The 19879-nt window shown below is 36.8% G+C and overlaps 1 protein-coding gene and 1 pseudogene across 1 annotated transcript in view; one reads left to right on the top strand and one right to left on the bottom strand.

The window, feature by feature from the left end:
* The window catches only part of LOC103553912 (olfactory receptor 51H1-like), a 60200-nt gene extending 41462 nt beyond the window's left edge, over nucleotides 1-18738 (top strand). The window contains 3 exon segments of the mRNA XM_008524675.2: nucleotides 13612-13727; nucleotides 17752-18409; nucleotides 18412-18738. Coding sequence (XP_008522897.2) covers nucleotides 17803-18409; nucleotides 18412-18704 — 900 coding nt within the window. The 5' untranslated portion in view covers nucleotides 13612-13727; nucleotides 17752-17802 and the 3' untranslated portion in view covers nucleotides 18705-18738.
* On the bottom strand, nucleotides 2306-3245 carry LOC103553921 (olfactory receptor 51H1-like; annotated as a pseudogene).
* Nucleotides 18739-19879: the final 1141 nt, after the last annotated feature.

Raw genomic sequence — 19879 nt, 5'->3', positions numbered from 1 at the left:
TGTCCCCCTGGCCTTTCCCAGGTTCCTCTTCTACCCAAGAACCCCTCCTAAGAAGTCATCCTATTAACTGAGTCACATCTGTAGCCCATCTACTTTTCTAAGCATAATTAACCTAGCATTTGATGAACTCATAAGACGTCAAAAATTGCACTATACCCTTTAAACGTGTCATATTTATTCATTATCAGTAAGTTACAAAATTCATTAAGAATTAAGTATTATTCTCCATTATTTTATAGATGAGAAGATTGAAACTCAGAGAGGTTTTAAATAACTTTACCCACCTAAAAGTTAGGAAGTTACAGAGCTGGTATTTAAGCCTATGTCTATCTTACATCAAATCTCTTAATTTTAACCAATATGCTATACTGCCTTCTGTGGTCAACAGCTTCCATTCATCTCTTCAGAAACTGTGGTTGTAATACATGGTCCTCAATCTGTCCATCCTGTAGATTGCTTGATTCCAAACTGCATGCCCACATCTAGTTTAAGCCTCATTTAGACCAGAATTCACTTCTCCATAGTATGCAATGAATTAATAATTCTAATCATATCTAATAATCCCCAACTTTTTATCCTCCTTGAAACATTTTCCCATCTACATTCTTATTATATCTTTATCAGGCACACTGAGCAAAAATGTCTATCCCAGTAATTATCTAGAGAGATTAAGTAACTCCATAAAGTTATGCAGCAAGTAATGTTCAGACTCACATGTAAACATCACCCCTGTACATTGGTTCTCATCAGCAAAAATGAGTGACTCTGGAAATTTCAAATTAGACTTACTAATATTAAATGAGACAGAGAGGTTAGGAAGCATGAAATAACTCTCATTTTTTTAATTAAGATTTTATTATTTTTCCTTTTTCTCCCCAAAGCCGCCTGGTACATAGTAGTATATTTTTAGTTGTGGGTCCTTCTAGTTGTGGCATGTGGGATGCTGCCTCAGCATGGCTTGATGAGCAGTGCCATGTCCGCGCCCAGAATCCGAACTGGAGAAACCCTGGGCTGCTGAAGCTGAGCGCACGAACTTAATCACTTGGCCATGGGGCCGGCCCTGAAATAGCTCTTGATAAAGCATAGTTTTAATTCATTTATTAATTTAAAAAACACATATTGAGTGTTCACCATATGGTGAGCTACATTAAGTACTTGAGATAGACTTAAGTGAAATAAAAAGCGTTCCTATTCTTCTGAAGTCTGTAGAATAGCAGGGAAGATATGCTGTTAGGTAATAATAGTACAGTGTGAGAAACTCTAACATAATAAAAGTCATGTCAGAAAAGCTTCTGGACAGAAACGAGGTTGAAAATTAAAATCTAAAGTGTATATAGAGTTCCCTATTCTTCCAGCTCACTGAATGCACTGTGCTCTCATACTTTTCACCTGCTATTTTCTTTTTAATATTTTTCTCTCCTGCTTCCAACCAATTGCACACACATAACTTATTTTTATAAAAAATACTCTAAGAACATGAAAGTAGGACAAAAAACAAAAGAAAATAAATGTTCAGCATTGAATATTGGAGTGATTATCATGGAGCACAAACAGTCTGAGAATTTTTCTTGAAAATGTTGTTAAAGAATGGCATACAAAGAAATACTACTCAGCAACAAAAAGGAACAAAATACAAAACACAAAACAGTGTGAGTGAATCTCAAATGCATTATGCTAAGAAGCCAGACGTGGAAGACTACTATGAAGAGTTACAGGCATGGAGAACAAATCAGTTCCTGTCAGGGATTGGGTAGGGAGGGAGGGGTTCACTATAAACAGGCACCATGAGGGAATTTCAGGGAGTGACGTGATTTGTCTGCATCTTTGTGTCAGTGGTGGTTACATGATTCTATGCATTTGTCAAAACTTAATAGAACTATATACCAAAAAGAGTAAATGTTATTGTATATAAATGTTGAAAAGTTGTTATACACCATTTCAAGAAAGAAAAGTTCACATTTTTACTTAAGTTATCTGTGATAAATTCTTGCTTTCATCAAAATCACTATGCAACGGCACATCAAACCCACTAGCTTTATACAGCTCAATACAGTAGCTACTAGCTACATGTGACTATTTACATTTATGTTCCAATTAATTAAAATTAAACAAAATTTAAAAATCCAGTTCGTTGGTTGCACTAACAAAGTTTCAAATGCTCAATAGCTACATGTGGCTAGCGGTTTTTGTGTTAAACAACAGAGATTTAGAACGTTTTCCTCACTGCAGGAATTTCTACTGGACCGTGTTGCATTTGATATTCTTCTCTGACTGGATTGCATTTGCACAGAAGTCATGGACAACATTAAGGGCCAATCTTGCCCCCAGAGAACACTCAGACAAGCCGCTGCCAGATCTGCTTGGTCCTGACACTCTACACAACAGGACTGAGCACAGGAGGGAGCAGTAGGTAGATATTGGCCATAGGCATGTGTATTACTGGTGACAAATGCTTCCCAAAGTGGTGAATCACAGCCATGCGAATGAGAGGCACATAGAAGAGCAGCACTGCACAGATATGAGAGAGGCAGGTGTTGAGATCTTTGAGTCTCTCTTCCTGGGGAGCATTGCCCAGCACTGCCTAGAGGATTAGAAAGTAAGAAACCAAAAGGATCAAGGCATCTAGTACAATAATGAGGATCACAGCCAGCAGGCCATAGATGCTATTGACACGGGTATCAGTGCAGGCAAGCTTCACGGCATCCTGGTGGAGGCAGTATACATGGGAGAGGATGTTGGAGTGGCAGAAAGTTAGACTTTCGGTGACGAATGTCACAGGGAGCACAGCCCCCACACTCTGCAGCAGGACTACAGCTCCAATCTTGCCAATGGCTCCATGAGTGAGAATGCTAGCACTGTGCAAAGGGAAGTGAATAGCCACAAAGTGATCAAAGGCGACAGCCACCAGAACACCTGATTCCACTTCCCCAAAGGTATAGATAAAGAACAGCTGAGTGATTCAGGAGTCAAAGGTTACTGAATGCCAGTTGAAACAGTGAACACCGATCATGGTGGGCATGGAAGATAGTGAAAGGCTGAGGTCCGTGGCAGCTAGCATAGCCTGAGAATAATGCATGGCCTCACGGAGACTGCTCAAATTTGATGACAACAAGGGTGAGGATATTACCCAGGAATATGTTACTGTAAAGAAAACAGACAAGCGAGACTATCCAAAAGTCTTTCTCTGGAATCTCAGTCAGGGTGGAAGTCTTGTGTTTATGAGTAGTTTGATTGAATGGTGACATACTGGAATGGATGTTTGACTAGACAAAAAGAGAACTCATTAAGTCAAACCGCTTCAATTAGAATCAGTGGCAATAAGTATTGAGAAGGTAGCCATAAGAGGGAATGACAAATATTTTAACACACTTTTGTTTACAGTCTGATACAGAAACTGATACTGATGGCCTTGCCCGATGAGGCAATAATTCCATTACTGACTATATGCTAAAATAACTCAGAGAAAGAAAAAAAAATCCCTCCATCAACCCCTGCACTCAGTAGGGATAGAATTCATCTGGAAACATCAAGGACTTAGCTAACTTGCTTCCTTGCTAAGGAAGAATTTGGTCTGGTACATTTATGTGGGTGATGAACACCGATGCCAGTAACCAGAATGGAAATATTAGCAAGCAGAAACATGACATAATGACTGTCCATAAACACAGATATGCAGATATTTGTGTATGTGTGTGTATCTTGATTGCGATCTGAAATTGTTGTGATTTAGACATGATCCCCTTGGGGGCTCAATTTCTCCACCTGCATGATGTGGGACAGAGGAAAACGGAAACTCTTTAAGGACTTTAAAGCTCTGACCACCTACATTCCTAGGAGTGTATGGACACTAACAGGACCTGCGTTTGCAGCAGGTGATGGAGGGAAAAGTTACTTTGGCTCCCAAGGCAGCCTTTAGAAGGAACCACAATGCAGGCAGAATAATGGTCTTCAAGGACGTTTACATCCTAATTCTTGAAACCTGTGCCTATGTTAGCTTGCATGGCAAGAAAGACTGCAGATGTCATTTAAGGATCTTAAGATTGTGAGTTTACCCTGGATTACCCAGGTAGGTCCAATCAATCATATGAGTCCTTAAAAGTGAGGAAACTTTCCCAGCTGCAGAGAACTAGAGAGAAAGCAGTATGAGAAGGACTCGACATGACTTATGAAGATGAAGGAAGGGGACCAGGAGCCAGGAAATGTGAGTAGCCTCTAGAAGTTGGAAAAGAAAAGGGAACAGAATTTTCCCTAGAGTCTTCAGAAAGGGAGGCAGACTTGCTGCCACCTTGATTTTAGCCATGAGAGAGACATGTTGGATTTCTGACCTACAGAATTGTAAGATAATAAATACAAATATTTTAAGCCGCTGCATTTGTGGTAATTTATTATGGCAGAAGTAGAAAACTAAACTCAGAGGAGTGAGAGAGGAGTGGCTGTAGTCCCTTTTCAGAAACATTCCAAGTCTTCCCATCCAGTCTTATTTACTCAAGCCCTGTCTTTTTCTGCAGTATATTCTTCATTGCAATTAGACTTCTCTGTCCTAAGGTGCATGTGCAAAGGAATTGTGAGATCCATCTCTGTGTTACTCCTGAGGGAATAGAATTCCCTCTAGTACTTGCAAAGAGTTTTACAACTAACAGTTGATTCGGTCAGATGAAATCCATCCATGGAGAATCTCCCAAAAGACAAGTTCAAACATTGTTCAGATTGGTTGTCAGTTTCCCTGGAACTGAAAACTCAACTGTACTGGATAGTATAGATTTAGAACATTTCCATCATTGCAGAGAACTCTATTGAAATTTGCAAAACTGGTCCTACAGACTGCAGATTTAAAGGATACCAACATTCTAGCTGATCTCTTGACAAATCTTAGATACAATTGGATTTGAGGGTCTTTCACTTATATACTGCATAACATGTCTGTCTTCACATGTGTCTCCCTGTCTTTGTTTCTTTTCTGGAATTTTGAATGGGAAAATGCTTTAAAACTAAAGACTGGAGAGAGACCACCTGGGTTTGCATCCGGCTCTAATATGTCAGACAAGTTACTTAATAATCTCTGTGCTTCATTCCTTATTTCTTTAAAATTAAAGTCAGAATAATATACACCTACCATGGGATGGTTAAAAGTAAACATTTGGAATATTGATAGGGAATTTAGATAAGCACCAGGCAAATAATAAACACTCAACAAAGTTTAGCTATAACCAAAGTTCATCTATTATCTATAAACTTTGTAATGTTTGGTTAACTGTGAAAATGATCTCTCAAAATATTCATAAACCATAAAATCTACTTGTATGCTGCTAGATGTATCTACCTATCCACATATTATTTATATATTTTGATCAAATTCTATATTACCTAAATGTCTCCATCCTCAGCCAATTTAGTCCAACACTAAATATCAGTGGCTTGCAGGTGGTGGCCATTGAGTGCTTAAGATGGTGGATTCTTAGGATCTGAGCTCAGTGACTCTGCACTTAACTGTGAATGCGTGCTGGAAAGGATTTATTGGAAGGGGGTAGTGGGTCCTAGAGAAATCAAAGATGAAAGAATAATGTACCAGTAAGAGTCACGGGTAGTGAAAATCAGTTAGAGGAAGAGAAGAGTAAAGGAAACTGATTCTGAAGGACTAGGACCACAAAAGAAACATCGTACTCACCATCTGAGGAGCTTAATCCCAAAGACCAGCACAGCCCTTCCAGAATTCAAGATAAGGATGGCAAATGAGGCTCTTGATTCTTTAAGATCTCATGAACGCAGGAAAATCTTTCCATGTTTAATTAATTTATTGATTAATGACTTCCTATGTGTTGAATAGTCAGCCCTGGCGATTGCTAAGAGTCAGAATCAACTCGAAGGCACTAACAAATTTGTTGAATGCCTGCTAAGTACTAGACATGTTATGATAATCAGAGGATCAAAAGGAGCAACTTTTATCCTTCTAAGACCCTTAGCAAAGAACACATAAAATCAAGATCAGATACAGGAGTGGAATGTGTGGCTGGGCTTGAACAAAGACATGCTTTACAGATGGGCCAATATGTCCAGCTTGTATCATCAGGTGGACTCAGCTTAATTCTTTCTCCAGCTATACTAGTGGCAGACTATGGAGAGGATCAAACCTGGACTTCCCTCACAGCAGAAGGGCAGGAGCTTCTGTGGCTTAAGAAAGGTTTATGGGGACGGAGGTGGAGGAGAAGTGGCAATGAGAGTTTTTCTCTTCTATCTACCATGGAACTAGAATTCAATGCTCTTTTCCACCCAGGCAGCCAGGTGGAAGAGCTATTCCCTAAAGGACAGGACTGAGAAAACTATACTCTTAAAGTATCTGAACTACAGACTGCAACATAGTTCTGACCCCTTGCATTGGTCCTCTGTAGGAGACATGAACTAGTCTTTCACCTGAGGAAGGAATATATTTGCTCTTTGCCTTGAACTGGGACTTAGGAGGGAAGGGCAAAAATTTGCAAGGCTCTTGTTTCTCTAATTAGCACTTAATTCTCACATCTACAATTAGACTATTTTTCTATTTTAATGAAAAAAATGAAGGAAATGGAGAAATAATTCTGGCTGAGACTTCGGTGATTCTAAGCTGTTATAGATATGTAGAAGTCACAAGCAATAGCTTTATAAGATGTCCAATATGGACAAGGGAAAGGACAATGGGCAGACATTTTTAAATTATTTTAATCCTTTAATAATAAAAATGTCAAATATTTATTGAGTGCTTATTTATGCTCTAGATTCTGTTTGCAGCCCTTTACATATGCTATCTCATTTAATGATCACAAAACTTTATGAGAAAAGTAATGTTTATTGTTGCCATGGTATGCACAAGTAAAACAAGGGTCAGGGAAGTTAATTAACTTGACCCAAATCCCAAACTAAAACTTAAATCCAGGTGTGCTGATGATTATGCTTTGAAGTTCTCCTTAGCCCTACAGGAGAGGATTAACTTTTAGCCACAGGGACAACTTCTGCCATCAAATTCAAATTCCAGACCAAACAGTAGCCTGAGCTCAATAGACCTGACCTCCTTCACTCCAACCGCTCAATCCTGATGTCTAAAGATTTTTCCATGCACTGTCCACACTAAAATCCCCTCCATTCTGTGACAGCATCCTCAGAGAAAGTACTACCCAGATCTCAGGTTGTTCCCCATCTCACCCAAAGCCTAGTGTAGGAGGTGAGAGTCATTTCTGACGCTGACAACCACAGCAGTACAGCCAGGAATTTAAAACCAGTCACACCCTAGTCCAGAATTCCCACTGGAGTGATCCTCTGGGGACAAAAGCATCAGTCTTCCTGGAGATGCCCCATTGCCAAAGTCTTTGTAGACTCAGGCTTCTGGGCACATCGGTCGTCTTTGCCTTGATCTCAGAGGACCTAGCTTTCCCTGATGCAAAACTGTGATGGCAACCATCCAAATAAAGCAGAATCAACCTCAGTCCTATATGAATGGTGCCTCACTAGCCACATCAAAATATAAATATACTTTACTGCCTAATCTTTATAATTCTCTCTAAACAAAAGAAGGAAGGAAGGAAGGAAAAAAGTAAAATAAAAGCTCACTCGTTTCCACAAGTCTTCTAGTTACTCTCTCACCCTTTTCTCTGCTTCACAGCAATGCCCTTCAACACTGGGGATCTGTAATCTCTGGTTCCACTTACTTCCTATCCCCTCTTGCATTCACTTCACTAAGAGTTCTTTCCTACTCCACTGAAACTGTCTTTGCCTATGTCACCAATGCCTGCTTATTGCTAAACCCAGTGAACATTCTTCATCTTACTCTCCTTATCAGCTGGATTCAATACAATGGAAAATTGCCTCAACGTTAAGTTACTTTCTTCTGTGTTTTTTCTTTGCTTTTTCTTTTTTTTGTGATACCATATTTTCTTTCTGCTTTAGTTCCCACTCCTCAATATCTTTTGATGACTTATCTCTCTCCTACATCACTAAGCGTTAGGGTGTCTCTTATTTGGTCTTTTGCCCAATAATTTAATTTCACTGTTTCACTGAGTGATAGTATCAAATCCCATTGTTTTAAATATCATTTATATGTTGATTACCCCCAAAAGTATATATTGTGGCCTGAATTCTGCCTTCATCTTCAGATCAACATCCTATTTGATAATTCTACTTGGGTATCAAACAGGAAATTCAAAATTAGCATGATGAGTACAATAAAACAAACACAAATTTTTTTTTCCTATCTCTTTATGGTTAACTTTAATAAATCACACTAACAGTACCACAATTCACCCAGCTGCTAAAACCAAAATTCCAGGGGCTGGCCCGTTCCGCTTTGGCCTCCCAGGGTTTCCCAGTTCAGATCCCCAGTGCAGACATGGCACTGCTTCACAAGCCATGCTGTGGTAGGCATCCCACATATAAAGTGGAAGAAGATGGGCACACCTGTGAGCTCAGGGCCAGTCTTCCTCAGCAAAAAGAGGAGGATTGGCAGCAGATGTTGGCTCAGGGCTAATATTCCTCAAAAGTAAAACAAAAAACAAAATTCCAGACTTTTCTTTCACTCTTCCTTATATCCAATCCATTACCAAGGCCTATTGAGTCCAAACCAAAATACGTTCCACCTACTTCAAAAACCTTCATCTTCACTTCTACTACACTAGCAAACTTACCTTGACTGCTCAGCTAGACTGTAGCAATAGTCTCCTATTCATTTTTTTTAATTTGCTATTTATTTTGTCATAGTATAATTTACAAATCATAAAATTTATCCATTTTAAGTGTACAATTCAAAGAGTTTTAGTAAATTTATACAATTGTGAAACTACTACCCCAAACCAGTTTTAAAACTTCCATCACATACAAGGATTCCCTGATGGTGGTTGGAGGTAAGCCCTGTGCCTGTCCCCTGCTCCAGGAAGCTGCTGATATGCTTTCTAGTTTTATAGTGTACCTTTACTAGTAATTTCATATAAATGAAATTGTACAATGTATTGTCTTTTTTGTCTGACGTCTTTCATTTACCATAACGGTTTGAGTTTTATCCATGTTGCTGAATGTATTTCTAGTCTGTTCCTTTTCCTTGCTGAGTATTATGTTATTGTATGGATAGAACACACTGATTTATCCATTCACTAGTTTATATATATTTGGATAGTTTGCAGCTTTTGACAATTATGCATAATGCTGCTACCAGCATTAGTGTATAGTCTTTGAACAGACATGTTTGGGAAAATATGCAGGAGGGGAACTACTGGGCAGTGTGATAGGTGTTTGTCTAACTGAAGAAAATGTCAAACTGTTTACCAACATAGCTGAACCATTCTCAGGCATAAAATCATAAACATTTTCATGGTGTTTTTTTAATAAGTCCAGTTTTTAAAATTTCTACAAAATCAAATTTATTTTATTATCTTAAGGATTGTGTGTTTAGTGTCATATTTAAGAAATCATTGCCTAATCTAAGTTCAAAAAGATTTTCTCCTGTGTTTTTTCTATATTTTGTAGGGTTTTTAAATTTTTTATAAATGAAATCTCTCTTTTTTCCTTTTTTTTGGTGAGGAATATTGGCCCTAAACTGACACCTATTGCCAACCTTCCTCTTTTTGCTTGAGGAAGATTGTCCCTGAACTAACATCTGTCCAACCTTCCTCCATTTTGCACGTGGGATGCCACCACAGCATGGCTTGATGAGCAGTGTATAGGTCCTTGCCTGGGATATGAACCCATGAACCCTGGGCTGCCAAAGTGGAGCCTGCAAACTTAACCACTATGCCACCAGCCCAGCCCTTTGTTTTATGTTTTATGATAAACGTATCAGATGTTTATCATCATGTTTTATGATTTTGAGTTTTATGTTTTAAGACTATGGTTAATTTTGTGTTAATATTGTGTATCATGAGAATTGAAAAGCAAAGTGACTTTATTATTGCATATTTTTATTCAATATTTTCCAGCATTATTTTTGGAAGACTCTCCTTCCTCCTTTTGGATTGTCTTGGTATCTTTTCTGAAAATAAATATGAGGGTTTACGTCTACATTGAACTATTTGTATTTTTTTATGCCATCACTGCATTGTCTTGATTATTGTAACTTTATAGGAAATTTTGAAATTAGAGATTATCCATCCTCCAATTCCATTATTTTTCAAAGGTTGTTTGAGTATTCTTATTCCTCTACATTCCTACATAAATTTTAGAAGCAGCTTGTCAATATCGACAAAAATATCTGCTAAGTTTTTAACAGAGGTTGCATTAAATTTGTAGGTCAGCTTGGGAAAAATGCCATCTTAACAATATTGTCTTCAAATCTATGAACATGGGTAAATCACTCCATATATTTAGATCTTATTTAATTTCTCTCAGCAATGTTTTGTATTATTGAATACATAGATCTTGCACTGCTTTCATTAATTTTTTCCTCCTATTTTATTATTTTTGTTGTTGTTAAGGGATTGTTTTCTTCATTTCATTTTCAAATTGCTAGACCATTTCTAGAATATAGAAGTTAATAGATTTTACTTACTCATCTTGTTTCCTATGGCCTTACTAAATTTGCTAAACTTGCTTGTTAATTAAGTAGGTTTTTGTGTGTTCCTTAAGATTTTCTCCATATACCATATCATCTCTGATTGAAAACACTTTTACTTCTTATTTGCCAAAGTTTTCCTTTTAACTTGTTTTTCTTGCACTATTACATTGACTAGGGCCTCAAGACCATTATTTTATAGAAGTATTGAGAGCAGGCATTCTAATATTGTTCCTCATCTTAGAAAAAAATCATTTCATTTTTCACCATAAAGTATAATGTTAATAAGTTTTACACAATGCGATTTATTGGGTTGAAGAATTTCACTTCTATTCCTGATTTCTTGGGAGGTCTTTGTTTTGTTTTGCTTTTTAGTATGATTGGCTATTGAATTTTGAAATGATTTTTCTGTCTTTATTTATAAGATCATCACTTTGTTCACTTGCTTTTCTGTATTCTATTAATATTTTATGATACATTATTTTTTATGTGAAACCAACTTCACATTGCTGGGATAAACCTTACCTGTTTATGGCGTAAATTTCTTTTTGCTTGGTATATCATATGCATAAATTTACTTTGTCTTTGAAGGATAGTTTCATTGGATATAAAAGTCTTGTTTGATTGCTTTTTTGTTTAGAACTTTGAATGTGTCATCCCATTGATCTGAAGCTTTCAGTTTTCTTCTTGATGAAATGTCAGGAATTAATTCAATCTTTTTTATCCTGCACTTGATGAGTCATTTTTCTTTTGCTGTTATTAGTGTTGGCATTTTGGCAGTTTGATTATGATGTTTCTGTGTGTTAACATCTTTGTACTTATTCTCATTTAGTTTTCTTGAGCTTCTTGGATATGCAGACTAATGTTTCTTGTTTTTAAATTTACAAAGCTTATAACATTATATCTTCAAATATCAGTTCTTCTACTTTCCTCTCTCCTTCTGAATCTATCATTACATATATGTTTGTATCTTGATGTCCCACAAATATATGAAACTTTGTTCATTTTTCTTCAATATTTTTCTCTATATTATTTGGATTTGACACTTTATCATCTATGTTCAAGTTCACAGATTCTTCTTTATCCTATCTTATATCTGTTGTGAGGCCACGTATAATTTATTTTTTACTTCAGTATATTTTAATTTTTGATTCTTAAATTTCCAGTTGGTTCTTTTTTATAATTTCTATTTCTTATGGAGTTACCTATTTGTTCAATCATTATCATCATATTTCCTTTAAATACTTGTGCATAGTTTTGTTTTCTGCTTTGAACACATTTACAACAGATTCTTTGAATCATTGATCTGCTAACATCAATACATGGGCCCTTTAAGAGTTGGAGTCTATTGATTACTATTTTTCTTGATTATGGTAGATGCTTTCCTATTTCTTTGAAAGTCTCAGTATTTTTTTTTTGAAAACTGACTAAACACCTTAGATTCTTAATTGTTTTTCAAAGGGTTGCTGTGTTTTTGTTATTTTTCTTTTCTTGTTTATTTTTAGTAACTTGCCTGAATTTAAACTGTGAGATCTATATTCCCATAATAAATCTCTCCTGCTAAGTGCAGTCACTGATGTGTCTTCTTGGACTAGTTTTATTTTTATTTCATGTTTTAGCCTGCCTTGCTAGGGGTTGCCCATGTGTCTGCACATCTTGGTAACACACCAATAAACCGGAGGCCAAAAACACTACTACTGATTTATCTGTGTGTTATTTGAGGAATATATTTAATATTCAACAAGAGCTCAAATCTGCTTTTGCTTTCACTGTCCACCAGGATTTCTTGGGTTTCTCTCACATTTGTATAGTTTCTCAGAAAGTCAGGTATGCATGGAGAGCTTTTGTAGGCATTCTATGACTCTAATTTCCAGATTCTCCATATTAAATTTCTCACTGATGCTCTGCTTTCAAACCCAGACTACCAAAACTTTGTTTATTTCCTACAAAGGTTGCCTATTTTAGCTAACAGAATCTTATTTTTTTTTTCTCCTCCATCTCAAGTTGAATCAGCTTCATTGGCAGCAAAGCTGCTGATCTTTGAGCCAGCCTCAGCATGGTAAAACTAATTTTTTAAAATTTTAAATGAGTGGTGAGAGAATGGTGTTCTTACCTGAACCTGTAAAAGCTTTTCAAGAATAGATATTTATCAATCTTTTGTCTTACTTTGGTCAACTTCCAGAGTCTTAGAATATTTTGCTGTTCTTATATTCTTTAAGTAATTTATTCAATTCAGGTTTCTACTTTTCTTTCTTTTGTTTTTTTTTTCTTTTGCAGAGAGTATTCACCAACCTCTTCATCTGAAGTAGGGAGAAGTCTCTCTTTTCCTAACAATTTTTTTCTACTTTAAGGTGTTTACATTAACAGGGAACAAAGAAATGAGAGAAATACTGGAAGAAAACTTTCTTTTTGATGAAAAACATGACATCATGTTTGATGCTAATGAAGTAGAGGGTAAAAACTTCACGATAAGAAAGAGTGGTAAGAAAGAATTGCTGAAACAATGTTCCTGAGTAGACAATAGGAAAAGGATCTAATGCAAAAATGGAATGATTTGTTTTAGAAAGGAGCATGGATATTTCACTTAATTTATATAATGAAACAGAAAAATTAGCATATATTTGACAGTGTTAGTAGATGAGTAAATCTGTTCTGGGGCACTAGGTATTGTTTTTTCTGATTTTTTTCAATTTTTTAGAGAAGTAAGAAGCAAGGTCATCAACAAGGAATATGGATTTAGGTAAGATGTAAGATAGTAGGAGAAGAGTCACAAAGTGTGATTGTTTGGAAGCATTGAGGGGGTCTTTGGTAATAAATTTAAAGTGAGAATAGTCAACATGGTTGTATGTATATTGGGCTGTATAAACATACACGGAAAGAAGAGGGAATAGCTGTCATTTAATAGTAGCTAACAAAGAAATGTTAAATAAGAAGTTTAATGATTTTCTCTAAAATCAAACAGCTGAAAAATCAAAACAGTGATTTCAAGAAAAGTCCATCAGACTTCACTGACTTTATGTTTTCTGTTAAACTTTGTCATTTTGGATATGGAGAGGCAGATCGTTGATGAAGTAGCACTCCAAATAACAGGAAATTCTTATTTTTAGAATAATCTGGAAGTCTTCCTGGAAGAGGTTATGCTAAAGGTGACATCAGTTTCTGTAGGATGAAGCAAGTCCTGATGTCTTCAGAGGAGTCCAAGCCACCAGTTAAGCACTCACAGGTTTGCATCAAACATATTGTGTGTCTATTTCTGTCTCTAACAGTATTTCAAAGATTGGGAGCACTTGCCTTGAAGGCAAAGACTTTGTCTTTAAATATATATTGCATGCAGTGTGTGTGTGTATATATATATATATATACACACACACACACATATTCTATAGAGGATCATGTAAAACCATAAATATACAGAAAATCATAGATTTCTAGACATGGTAACAAATTCTTGTTAAAAATATAAAGAAACACTTATCATAAAGTACTAGCTCTTACTGTTTATGGTTCAAGTTGTCTCCTGTAGGGTTGTAAAACATACTTGGAAAGAAATGGGCTTAGAAATTAAAAATAAATAAACTTCTGCCGTACATTCTCTATTAAGCCTGATAAAAGAAGTATCATCATAAGAATTGTTTATATCTGGCTTTTGTTTTCTGCTGTTTATAATGTGAATATGCCTATAGATGGACTCCAAAGGGGTGTGAAGAAGTGGTGGATAGGGTCCATGGACAATTTAAGGACTGATCACACAAAGGCACACACTGATAGTGTAACCAGCAGTTTCTATAGTCTTAAGAATTACCTCATTGGTAAAAAAATATATATATTGTTATGGAAGGATGTATTAAAATGAATGAAAGAAATTATATTTGATATATTTGAATAACAACCCAGGAAAGCAAAGAAGTCCAACAAATTTAAAGAACTTTGTTCTCTGTGTCCCTGATAGAGATTTTAGACAATCCTTCTCTCTATCCAAAAAAACAGTGGATCCCAGTGCTATTTCAGGGTAAATTATAACACTATGTCAGCATTGACACTGAGAATGGCTTTGGAATCAGAAGACTCGGGCCAAAATTGAGCTGGCAGCCCAAAACTTTTTTAGTGATTTAACATGAGGCAAATCACTACATATACATAGTAAAATGTGTGCTATGTGCACATGTGTGTGTGTCTGGGAGAAGAAGCAGATCCTTCCTGTTTCCAACTAGGCTGAGAGAATGCAAAGAAAATCACAATGAAGGAAAATTTCAGGTAAGTGTTGGCAAAAGAAAGGACAGTCTGACAGGCAAAGGAAGGGTTTGGCATTTTTAGGGAAATCCGGATGGAATGGCCCAGGTGGCGTGACATAACACGCCTCAAGGGATTTCTCCAGAGGAGTTGTGAAATGTAGAATCATGTTGGCTCCATACACCACTAAAGGTTTGAGAAGTCTTCATAAGTGCTCTGTTTGCTAGCTTCAGGGAAGCAAAGAAGCCAAATTAATTCTGAACTGGAGCATAGAGATGGATACAGGTAATAAATTAATCTTAAGGTTTTTTTACATGCCCTCCACATAGCAAACTCTATGTAGTACTATTTACGTACATTATTTCATTAAATCCTCATAGAAATTCTAGTGAGGGAAATGATGGGGACAGATGAGAAGAGTCTATAGGGTGTCATAGGGCAGTGGAAAGTAAAGAAAAGATGGAAAAAACTAAAACATAGATGTTGTGATTAGGTATAAAAGGAGACATATACTGGGGGAGGATCAAGCCCATGGAGAAGAATGAAATAAGACTTGAATGGAAGAGTAAACGAGAGTTGAATTGGGAGCTAGAGGAAAGAGGGGGCTTAAAATTTAGGGAGAATGGAAAAGAAAAGAAAAATGGAGTATAGAGCTAGGAATGGAAGGAAAAAAGGAGAGGATGGAGTAAAACATATTTGGATAAAGAAAAACTAAGTCAAAGCAATGAGAAAGGAAGGAGAAAATAAGAATCAACTATTTCCATAGAACAACCATGCTTCAGCAGGCTCTGGGAACTTCATCAGAGAATATCAGAGATTTTTCAAGTCTTTCCAAGAAAAACATCCAGTAGGGATGAACTAACTGCTTTTTCCCAAGTGAAAGCCAGCAGAATTGTTGGAGATGAGGGATCAGCAGACCCAAACAAATGAAGGTCTCTCACTCAACACGTAAAGTGTAAAAAAGGCCCGTCCTCAAAGCGCTCCAGAGGGTTAGCCAGGCACCGCAAAGTGCTTTGTTTAGATCTGAGCATTGTGATTTATTTGGAGAGAGACCTGGATTCTGTTTGCAAGGACACAGCACAACGTTACTAATTGAACTATACTATCTTTCAAGGATTCCCCCACGTCTAAAAGATCAGAATCTGCAAAATAACTTCTTTGTAGTGTGGTCTCCAAACAGCCAATCCTCATCTCCCAGGAGAGAAGCAGGAGACAGAATAAACAGGGAAGCCCACGTCTCTTGTGCGCCTGACCACATACCCCCACCACTCCTGCCCCACCTACACTCAGAGTTCCCAGAACAGCTCTCGAGACCCTCCTTTCCCCCTCCTCACAACAGGTCCCTAGGTTAGAACGAAGACTCCTCATTTAAGTTTTTCCGTCTGTCCTTCTCAGAAAGAGAAGTTTTCTCTTGGTTAATGACTTTCAACCCACGCAAAAGATCAGGGAGAATCTGAGGATTTGCAAGACTTCTGGAAAGAAGAATGAGGTTTAATCATCCATATTAATTTGTTCATAATTTCATTCCTTCATTCATCACAAATGGAAAAGCTAATATATGCTTAGCATGTGGTCTATTACGTGATTACCAAGATAAATATTCCTTTCCATCAGAGAGTTTAATTCTAGTAGGAAAGATAGACATTAAATAAATATTTGTGAAATGTTTAATTAACTGTACTCACCTATAAGAAAGAAAAGCCCAGAATGTGAAACCAGCATACTAACAAGTCAAACTATTACAGACATTTGAAAAAGGCTTACTTGGGGAGGATAGATTCAGCAAAGAGGAATTTTACAGGAATTGGAGAAATGCATAAAGAACAGGGAAGAACACATGTGGAAATCCTATATCAGGAAGTATCTTAGTGAGATCCAGGAATTTAAACACTGCAAATTTGGCTGTATTGAAGAGACCGAGGGGAAGTGTAAATGGTGTGAGTTGGTGCTAGAGAGGTAAATAGGACTGAACCATGCTCTATCTTGAAGGCTAAGATAAGGATTTGGGACTCTGTTTTAAGTACAACAGAATCCCTTAAAGGAATGTTTGTTTGCTTGTGATGAATAAATCATATTCCAAATTTAAAAGCTTATTCTGACTGCAGAATGAAGAATTATTGAAGAGGGCACTAGTGGATTGAGGAAGTTAGGAAACCTCAAAGAAATGGGCTATACTATTTATTGGCTATACAAAAGGAAGAAAGAGGATAATTATTTCGTATGCTTTGGAGGCATGTTTTAAAATTGATTAATTACTGGTTTGATCAAAGAAGAGATTTCAAGAATGGCCCCAAGGTGTTTAGGCGACTCTCAAATGAAAATCCTATGAGTGGCTACTCTCATATCTTATGTGTGGTTGTTCCTGTGCCAATAACCTTTATTCTCTGTCCTTCACTACTTTGAAATGAGGTTATGGAAAATTATAAATTGTTAAAATTTGTGAAGATTAAATATTAATTTGAACAGTTTTATCCACTAGTGTAATGTAAGCCATTACAAATTACAGTCAAATAGATATCTAGGCATGTGAAAGAATATATACACGCATGTATATGTGTGTGTATGAGAATATACATATATACCCACACACATATATTCACACACACACATAACTTTGTATGGTGACATGGAGTGGAAATGTGTGCGTAGCTACGTGTGTGGTAATGGTATTGTGAGCTTAGTGTTTTTTGATTATTTAGCAAAATGGTTTATTCTATTAAGTCTTTGGGTGTTACTGCTTCTTTTCTACTAAACCTTGAGAGATGTTAAAGAAGGAGAGATCCAAGTTTTCTATTGTCTAAACAACAGGTTTTACATCTTATGTCCATTGTTCAGATGAGCAAATTAAATTCAGGGGAAAGGAGGTCATCCCAAGTGATTGTCTAGGAAGCAAAAAGACAAAGTGATACAAAAACTTCTTAGGTGCTGTTTTTAACATAATTCTCCCCTCTGCTCTTCCACTTATCTATTCATAAAGCCATTTACTTGTCTTATATGAAAATGTATTTTCAATTTAGGAGCTGTGAGCTACGTGGGAGAGTCCAGCCTTACCCAATCGTGAGAACACCATGCTGAACTCTAATGCATCACATGCCAACCAGAATAGTTTCATTTTGACAGGTAACCCGGGGATGCCAGATAAAAGTCCATGGATGGCCTTTCCCCTGGGGTTTCTCTACACACTGACTCTCCTGGGAAATGGTACCATCTTAGCTGTCATCAAGCTAGATCAAAGTCTCCGTGAGCCTATGTACTACTTCCTCTCTATCTTGACTCTGTCAGATGTTACTCTCTCCATGTTCTCATTGCCCTCCATGCTCAGCATTTTCTGGTTTAATACCCCTGAGATTCCCTTTGATGCATGTATCACACAGATGTTCTTCATCCATGGATTTGAAGGGGTAGAATCAAGAGTATTAGTGTCCATGGCCTTCAACACATTTGTGGCCATACAAGACCTACTATGCTATGCTTCCATCCTCACTCATGGCACCATTGGCAAGATTGGAATAGCTTTCCTCACTGGGGAAGTCTGTTTGGTCTTCCCTGTGCCCTTCCTTATAAAGCAGCTATCCTTCTGCCTTTCCAATGTCTTGTCTCGTTCATACTGTCTCCATCAAGATGCAATGCGACTAGCCTGTGCCAGTACCAGCATCAACAACCTCTATGGCTTCATCACGTCATCTTCACATTGCGGCTGGAAGCCCTTATAATTCTCTTTTATGTGCTCATCCTGAAGACTGTGCTGGGCATTGCTTCCAGAGCTGAAAGACTCAAAGCCCTCAACATCTGCCTCTCTCACATCTGCTCTGTGCTCCTTTTCTATGTTCCTCTCATTGGCATCACCATGATCCACAGATTTGGGAAGCATTTATCACCAGTAATGCACGTGCTTCTGGCGAATATCTATTTGTTTCTCACCCCTGTAGTAAACCCCGTTGTTTATAGCATGAAGACAAAGCAGATATGAAGGCAGATCATCCAGGTCTTTCAGAGAAGAAAGAACAGGGCCTAGGGAAATGGAATCAAATGTAAGATACAGAAGAAGTAACATTTCCAACAGTTGAAATGCAGTCAAATTATATACATCTAGTAAAATGCAACGGTGGGCAAGGCTTGTGGGTGAAGATGCAACACAGGTCTTTCTTGTTCATATAGACTCCATTTTGGAATGTATATATTTTGATATCTGGTGTCACATTTAAAATCTAATTTCATTAACATAATGTTTCTTCTTTGAAACTGGAGATGAACACCAATGATGACATAAATTATCTTTTTATCCAGATAATGCTTGAGTGTTTATTCATATGCTGTTAAGTAATATTCTTTCTTTAACTGTCAATTAAATAATAATTACATCAAGAAGGATTCTAGAAGCACTGCAGCACTGCTGAAGGTTTGGGTCTCTGAGATATTATTTGTTCCTTAAAACAGAGCAAAGAAAACTGTTACAAAATCAAATAGCATTTATCTTTGTGTTTCATTGTTATTGGGTGAAGAATGCCTATAATAAAATTAAAAGATGCATCTGTGGTTACTTAATTTATATCTCTTTTTAAGGGATACCACTTCTTTACACGTATAATAGTTTTAGTTTCCTGCCACATAGTAGACTAATAGGTGTTTTGTCTTCGCTCTTTTGACACAGCATGGGTGAAGACTATTTTGTTGTATATTAGTGGAGTCAACAAAACTTCCAAAGAAAAACTACTGCTGGGCTTTGTATGAGGACAAGTGAAAACTTTCAGCACTGGGAAAAGATTTAAGAAAGCAGTGAATATGTATGGGGATGAGGATGTCAAATGTAATGTGCCTTTGCATTGATGCTAATACCTACTTTAAGTATTTTTCTAATTAGTACACAATCAAGTTGCTAGGGGAGTTATTTATTCATTCAATCAATATGTGTTTAACACTAAGGAAATGCCAGTCATGATGCTAGACCCTGTAGATACAGAGAAAAATGCACCAATTTTCTGTTCAATGCCTGGCATATTTCTCTGTAAGGAAAGATGTATACGATTATAAGTCAAGTACGTATTATATTGTAATATCACACAATTTGTTAATATTAATAGCTATCTATGTTTATATGTCTCAATTAATATTCTCTCAAAAATCTTTGAGATTAGGTGTTATCAA

The sequence above is a fragment of the Equus przewalskii genome, chromosome 6, assembly GCF_037783145.1.
Source record: "Equus przewalskii isolate Varuska chromosome 6, EquPr2, whole genome shotgun sequence".
NCBI lineage: Eukaryota > Metazoa > Chordata > Mammalia > Perissodactyla > Equidae > Equus > Equus przewalskii.
Note: the sequence above shows the minus strand (reverse complement) of the source record. Positions and strands in the feature narration are given on the sequence as shown.